An 8,226-nucleotide genomic window follows, 5' to 3' on the forward strand; every position below is an offset into this window, starting at 1 on the left:
GAGGAACCCAGTGGAGAGAGCTGTATTCATGAACACTTAAATGTGTTAGTAGTTGCTTCTTATCACCTTATTTGGTGGCATCAGGGTAGCCATGCCTTCAGTGTTTTAGGTCTTATTTTGGCCACAGAGGCTAATGTGACCTCTGAAATTACATTAGGAAGAAGGGTATGTTGACCTCTTTGGGAGAATTCCAAAGTCTTAATTTATTTAAAGACTTCCTTTTGAAAGCCTGGGACCACTTGTGGGCACAGTAGAAGAAAAAGGGAGTCATTGCCTACCTTACAAAGATACAGAGCTCTGGAAATAAACTGTGGTTATGTAGGGTCCCTGATGATACATGAGACCTTGGATCATTATAAACCCTAAGAGAGAACACCTGCTTTGTTTGTCTTCTTGTTTTTCCTCCAGCACTACTTCCTATCCACAAGGTCCTTAGTTTGGGGTAAGTGAGGGGTTTCTAATAGAATTGAAAATCAGCAATATTGTGACCTTGTGGTTTTCTGCATGCTTCTCTTTCTATACAATCACAGGATATCTTTTTGGGTCAAAGCCAACTTAAGTTCTCTGCCCTCAGCATCATTATGCTTGACAGGAAGGATGACATTGGAAGCATCCAGATCCAGTTTCTTTCACTTCTTTGTACACTTCTCTTTTTAGACCTGGTTAAGAAGTTACATAAAGCTGTTCCAGGCTCCATGCCAGCGCTGCGGAAAGTTTTTGCAAGATGGCCTTCCTCCCACATGGAGGGATTTCCGAACCCTCGAAGCCTTCCATGACACCTGCAGACAGTAACCCTGCCCAGCTCTGCTTTCAGACCCTCAGGATGACAAGCAGGTGGAAAAATAAACCCAGCACCCAAAACTTTTCCAGATCAAGCTAAGCAATATTGATGGCTCAATACTTAACTCACTTCTCAACAACAATACATTCATTCTTTTCCTTAGTAAACAGTGCTTCCCTGTGTATTAAGGCTCAACCAGTGCTGTTGGATACCAGGTTGTCTCTGTGGTTGATGGGGACTAATTTTATACTTCAGCTGGTGCACAGAAGGAAAAGAGTACTTTTTGTGTACATAATATAAGAAAGTAATGCAGCATGTTCTTCTGTTTTTGTTAGTGATGAGCTCATCCTTCTGGATCAGTCTCATAAGTCATTTTCAGGAGCTATTGTCATTTTAATGAGAACTTCACACATGGTGCCAGAAATCTACATTGTTAAATAACTTATTTTTATAAGCAATAAACTCTTTGTATTCAAGATGAAGATTTCTATCTTGTTTTCTTGCAGTGCCTTATACATTCCATTTCGTTTAACATATGAGCTTTTCTCTGTTTTTGGAAACAAAACAACAAAAATCCTAAAGTAATGTTCACTTTTTAAAAAATCATGTTAAGGATACATATCAGTGTGGCTTACTTTGAGAAAAGAGGGCAGTTTTAGCAGACATAAAATTTCGAAGACATGTGGCCACTTGAAAGATGATGGCTTGTACTTTTTGAGAAAAATGTACAGATGTTTCTTTTTATTCAAAACGTAATAAAAAAGAAAAGGGAAAGAATATACATTAATAACCAGTTAGGAGATGTCTGAGAAGTATCCATAAATCTGGCTAACTTGTGTTAGCCTGATGTTGATCCCAAAAGTCATTCTAAAATGAAATTTAAAGCTATCAGGTAAGTACAGAAGTTTCAAGCCAGTAACTAATTATACTGAAATTAAAAATGAATGATCTAGTAAAGACCTTGATGGAAACGGAAGATAGTTTTCATGTGCTGTTATAAAGCAGCCTGTATTGCAAACAATAGTTCATTTTCAATAAACAATGGATCATAATATGATCATAGACTTAGAAGTGAAAGAGGGACTTTGAGGTCCTTACTGCCAGCGTCCTCACTTTACTGAGGAGTAGGAAGCCCAAAGAGATTAAATGAATTGTCCAAGATCTCCTTGTTTATTGCCTTGGAAACAGCAGGGCCAGGATTTAAACTCAGATCCTTTACTCCAAATCCAGCCGCCTTTTTTACTCTCCTTCTTGAAAAGATGATGTATTCAATTCAACAAGCATTTATTATCATTATTAAGGGTTGGGGGTTTTTTGTTTGGTTTTTTTTTTGGTTTAGACCTATAATTCCATTGAAATAGTGTGTTTTAGTGAGGAAACTCCCTCTACCAATACAAATTGGCAACTTCTACAACTTATCTTATGGAACAGTTATAAATGATTAATACCAATACCTGACATACATACTTTGAGGTTTACAAAGAGCTTTATGTTATTTCATATAAGCCTCACAAAAGGCATATTAGGTAAGGTACAGATTATCCCCATTTTACAGAGGAGGAAACAATTTCAGAAAGTTTTAATTGATTTGCTTTGGTCACACCGCCAGTAAATGTCAGAGGCAGAACTCAAAACCAAATCTTCCTGATTCCCAGGCTAGTCTCAGTCTACATCAGTCTAACTAAGGTTGCTGTGTGTGGACTGCTGTCCATGGTGCTGAAGGGATGGGATTCCAAGTAGATTAGACGAGCTTCATATAGTCACATATAGTCCCCCTCAGGGACCTTATAGTCTAGTAGATAGATATGACATATACACAAATAACTGTTATACTAAGTAACACATGACTCCATTGGAGAGTTCTAAACAGAATGCTGTGTATTCTGAAACACTCAAAAGAGCATGGTAGTTGCAATGTGAATTTTATCACTTTGCATCTAAAATGAGCAAGTAGACAAAAGGGATATTAAGATAAGTATCTGCAAAGCCTACTATTTTGACTTTTTTTTTGTTTTGGGATTTTTTTGTGTGTGATTTTTTTCTCCCTTTTGTTCTGTTTCTCTTTACAACATGACTAATGTGGAAATATGTTTAACATGATTGCACAAGTATAACGTATATCAAGTAACCTATATCAGTGCGTCAAATCATGAGATCATATTTGTTACACTCTTAGCACAGTACCCTAGCACATAGGAGGTGCCTGGGAGTGGTGGCCCAGCCTTAGAGTCTGATAGCCTGAGTTCTGGTCCTGTCTATGACATGTACTGGCCATGTGGCCCCCAGGCAAGTCACTGAACATCTCAGTTTCCCTCCTGGGCAACTCATTAAGACTCTAATTTGCAAGGGTCAGCTAGGTGGCACAGTGGGTAGAGCTCTGGCCTTGGCGTCAAGAGGACATGAGTTCAAATCCAGTCTCAGATACATGACACTTACTAGCTGTGTGACCCTGGGCAAGTCACTTAACCCCGATTGCCTCACCGAAAAAAAGAAGAAAAAAGACTCTAAGTTGCAGGACAGCAGGACACTTGTGGATTTTAACTGGTGGAGGGAGTTTCTTCATTAAATGTGGATGAAATCAGTTATAGACCCCAAAAAGTATGTTAAGTCTTTGTTACCTTCATAGCAACGTATGTGTGTGTTTATGTATGTGTATCCATATGTATGGATGTGTATATGTATGGATATATGCCACCAACGATTATGGTGTATTAGGAACTATGTCTTATTCAAACTTTTTATCTCTACTAGTACCTAGCATGGTCTTCCTCACATAGGTGCTTTAAAAGTATTTATTGGATGGATGGATGGATGGATGGATGGATGGATGGATGGATGGATGGATGGATGGATGGATGGATTAATGTCATCCTTAGTTGCTAAACATAGCCCTGTGTTTCAGAAGGGCCATGGATTCTGTCTAGCAGAGGAATAGGGGAAAACTACATGGTAGTAGTCATTGAGGATCCATGGATGTATTCTGAACACACCTAGCAGACCATTTGTGGTTGTTACTGTTGTTTCATACACGACAAGGTGATCGAGTGATTAGGGCACTGGACCTGGACTCAGAAAGGTTTGAGTTCAGATCTAGTCTGAGATACTTAACTAGGTGTATGATTGTGGCAAATCACTTAATCTCTGCCTGCCTCTGTGTCCTCATCTGTTAAATGGGCACAATAGTAGTTCTGACCTCCCAGGATTGTTGTGAGGATAAAATCAGCTAATATTTGTAAAGTGCTTTGAAAGCCTTAGAACACTATGTAAATGCTAGTGCCTCCACATCCAAGCATCTAAAGGATTATTTTAAGCCAGTTTTACCATTTAAACAAAAAAAGGGGGGAGAGAGTATTTTGTGTAACTCCAGCCCCACTATGAAACCAACATTTCAAAAGCATTTAGAAATGCTCAAATACTAAATTTGTCTTATAAGCTCTGTAAGAATACCCATTGATCATGTATTCTAACAAGATGGACATTTAGTCCAAATCAAATGCTGATATACAAATTTCAAGTGCCTGTCAATTCATCAGTTATGAAATTGTACTGTGTGAAATGTTGCTCAAAAAAGTGGGTCCCAGTCATCTATAAAATGAGAGGGTTATACTAGATGACTTCTCCAGTTCCTTCCAGCTCTAAAACTATGTGTGTGATCATTTAGGGTCTAGACCTTATTTTATTTAGACAGACTCTACATAGGCTTCAGTACGGTTCACAAAAAGATGGAGCCTGTAAATATTTGTTACGTGACTAGTATTCAGTGAGATGACAAAGATAATGGGCAATTGATGAAATAGAGAAGTGGGTCTAGGAGAAGATATCCAGATTCTTTTTAAGCTAAACAAGGATTTGGCTCTCAGTGTTGAGTGATTCTTTTATGTATTGCACCACTAATGTGTAAGACCCAGACTTCAGATGTTGATCTTTCAGTGTTAATGTGCAAACTCTCCAGTGCATTTGTTGTGTTAAAATATAGGCCATGATGCTCCATTGGACACCTTTTTAAGGTCACTGGAGCTGAGAGAAGAGATGACAGCTTCATCCACCAGGATCCACCAGAGGTCAGCGAATCTTGCCAGACTTCATTTGAGCCATCAGATCTGGAGAAGGGAGGACAAACTATTATAACTCACCTTTCTTGTCGGAGCCTCTTATTCTTCATTGTGCTGGCTCTTTCAGGGCTTCTTAATTGTCCTGCCTTTCACAGTTACAGTTCGACCTGCTCTCTCACCAGTGTCTAGTCCAGCTGATATTGGGTATGCAGAGCTCATTCAGGACTGCACAATATATGCATCAGAGATGAGAGTAAGCAGAGTCATTTTATTAGAGAAAAGTTGTCCTGCAGTCAGTCCAACTGGCCTGTGAATAATTAGAAAGCTACATTTTCCAGTGTAGTCAGCTTTCCCCCCTACCCCCTACCCTTAGCATTCATAGGACCTAGAGCTCAGTTACCTTAGTGGTCATACAGTGCAGCCTTTTCCTTTTAACTCAAAGTTGAGGGTGAGGAATCTTAGAAAGTGGCTTCGAAGATATATCGTTAGTCCCAAGTTTGCCCCCACCCTTTTTTTTTTAGGTAATAAAATCTTATAAAGTTATGGACCCATCTCAGGTGAAGCACATCATTAGTAGCTTTTTGATAAATATTGGCTTCAGCCTATCTGTGTTAAATGGGCTTGAAATTTCTGCCACAGATTAGCTGTCTTTTGTCTGGTTTTGTGCTTTCACTCAGAAGAGTTCTGTTGTCAAACTGAATTTATATCATTCTTTTTGCCCTCTTGATGGAAACAGGACAATTGTCTTTACTGTTAGATGGAAGAAAAAGAAGGCTTTGTTTTGGTGCATGGATGTGAGTCTGCCAAGTGTCTCACCATGAATTTATTAACTGTCTAGGAGTGCAGAGTCTTTTACTGAGTGCTGGGTGTTTATCCTAATATGAAAGAATCTAGGAGAGATCCATATGGTATAGTAGATAGAAGACTAGACTTGAAGACAGGAAGGACATGGGTCCAAGGCCTTTTCTGAAATATTCTTTCTCTGTATTCCTGGGAAAGTCACTTAACCGCAGAGTCACAACTCTCAGTGACTCTTAGCAATTCTCAAAGAGTATAAGTTACAAACAAGTTGCCAGTTGCATCATTGAGAGAAGTTCCCACACTAAATTATCCCTCTCCCCCCCAAAAAAAATGGAATCTACGTTAATACATAACTGAAAAAGAATTCGATAAGGCTCAAGGAGCCACAGCTGTAGGACTTAGCCTTGCAAATAGAATCAGGTGGCCTTGAATCTGCTTTAGGCATTGAATCATGAAGCTCTATGAATGATTCATGAAAGACCATTTAGAAAATGAAGGCATTGTTTCCTCTGGAGTACATCAAAATCCATGCAATAGCCCCATTTTCATGATTCTACCTGCAGATCTGTGCGTACGTGCTATCTTGGGTCTTTATTAGAAAGCCATTCCCTTTCTGGAGGTGGCCTTTTGGTATTTGACTCTGACTCGACACCCCTAAAGCTAATAGGCAATGGCCTTTCATTTCCAAAGGGTAGTTGGTTAAATTAATGATTGCCAAAAGGCCACAGTTAATTTGCTCACATTCCCATTTCTTTCCATTAGTTGTGGAGCCCGCAAAGTTCAAGACTATGTCTGTGTACGAAAGAGTGTGGATTTGATTAGGAAACGCTTGCGTTGTTCTAAGCCGTGCTTTGAGTTAGCTTTTTTTTTTAATTCCTAGGCCTTCAGTAATGGGTAGTTAATAATAGCCAACATTTATTTAGTACCTACTATGTGCCAGGCACTATCTACTAAGTGCTGTACAAATATTGTCTCATTTGATCCTCACAATAGCCCTTAGAGGGAGGTGCTGTTATTATCCCCAAGACTAGAGGTTAAGTAACTTGCCCAGAGTCATGCAGATAGTAAGTACCTGAGGTCACATCTGAACTCAGGCCTTCCTGACTCCAGACCCAGCCTCTATCCATTGCTCTACCTTGCAGTCTAATTGGGAAATTGTGGGAGAGACTCAGAACAAAAGTTTTCAGATTTAACTGTATAGATGGGAGCCACAGAGAGTGAGAATGGTCTGGCAGAAACACTCAACAAACATTCCTTCAGTACTTACTGCGTAACAGGCACTGTGTAGGTGATAGGGATACAGAAACAAAGCAGTCCCTGACTTCACAGAGTTTATGTTTTACTATAATAAATACACAAGTGTGTATTTATACAAGTAAGTTCCATATACTATATGTATGGAAATGCCCATTTTATTTGATGTTTTTTAGGTTTAGAATTTTTTTTTAAAAGTGGCTTCAGAAAGGGTGACTAGGATGGTGAGCAGCTGGACCATCATGACATGGTCGTTGGAACAGGGGTCTATTTTAAAATTAGTCAAAGGTGCAAAGATACTTGATAAAAATTTTGGTCCAGGAGGGGCAGCTAGGTGGCACAGTGGATAGGGTACCACCCCTGAAGTCAGGAGTACCTGAGTTCAAATCCAGCCTCAGACCAAACACTTGACACTTACTGTGTGACCCTGGACAAGTCACTTAACCCCAATTGCCTTAAAAAAAAAATTTGGTCCAGCGCCCAGAAATCCATGTTTAACCATAGGGCAAGATAGGTACTATGGTTTAAGTTGAAATCTTGATTTGAAACCTATTTTTTTTTAAATACTAAAGGTTACCTGGGCACATTTGGAAGCAACAAGAATTGAGCTAGTACAAAAAAAGATTGAAGAGAAAAAGGACAGAGAGTGTAGGGGCAATGTGCCAAATGGCATGGGATCAAGGGTGTACAAAGAGGAGTTAATCTTGGCAAGGCCAAGGGCCATTACTCCATCAGAAACTAGAGTAAGGGCAGAGAGAACAAGAGATCAGGTCAAAATATTTTGAGATGTAGAGTGGTGAAGAAGGAGCTCACAGCCAATGGCGCCTATTTTAGCTTAGAATATAAACTCCTTGAAGGCAGGGACTGTCTTGCTTTTGTATGTTTCCCCAGGTCCTAACACAAAGCCTAGCACATAATAAACACTGAACATTTATTGTTGTCCAGTCAGTTGCATTTGTGACCCCATTTGGGGTTTTCTCAGCAGAGGTACTGGAGTGTTTTGCCATTTTCTTCTCCAGCTCATTTTACAGATGAGGAAACTGAGGCAGACAGGGTTAAATGACTTGCCTAGTGTCACACAGTTCTAGATGTCTGAGGCCAGATTTGAACTTGGGTCTTCCTGACTAGCACAACCTAGCTGCCCCTAATGTTTGTTGACTGACTATCTAATGTCGGTTGTCAGTGTATGTCTGCTCCTGAGACTTGACAGAAGACTGTCTCCAGTAACTAGCAGCTCCAGTGGCATAGCCAATGAGCGGAAAGGGGGAAGGAAAGAGGAGAGAAAGCCCCTCCCTCGCCCTTTTGTTGCCCTGTGGTCCACATCTGCCTCCAAAATCC

The 8,226-nt window shown here is 39.9% G+C and overlaps 1 protein-coding gene across 1 annotated transcript in view; it reads left to right on the forward strand.

The window, feature by feature from the left end:
• Positions 1 to 1,259, forward strand: part of MED27 (mediator complex subunit 27) — a 237,357-nt gene extending 236,098 nt beyond the window's left edge. The window contains exon 8 of the mRNA XM_020973552.2: positions 658 to 1,259. Within this exon, the coding sequence (XP_020829211.1) occupies positions 658 to 792 (135 nt within the window). The 3' untranslated portion in view covers positions 793 to 1,259. The remainder of the gene's footprint in view (positions 1 to 657) is intronic.
• Positions 1,260 to 8,226: the final 6,967 nt, after the last annotated feature.

Source organism: Phascolarctos cinereus, unplaced genomic scaffold (assembly GCF_003287225.1).
Source record: "Phascolarctos cinereus isolate Bilbo 61053 unplaced genomic scaffold, phaCin_HiC Scaffold_2;HRSCAF=192, whole genome shotgun sequence".
In the NCBI taxonomy this organism is placed as follows: Eukaryota; Metazoa; Chordata; class Mammalia; order Diprotodontia; family Phascolarctidae; genus Phascolarctos; species Phascolarctos cinereus.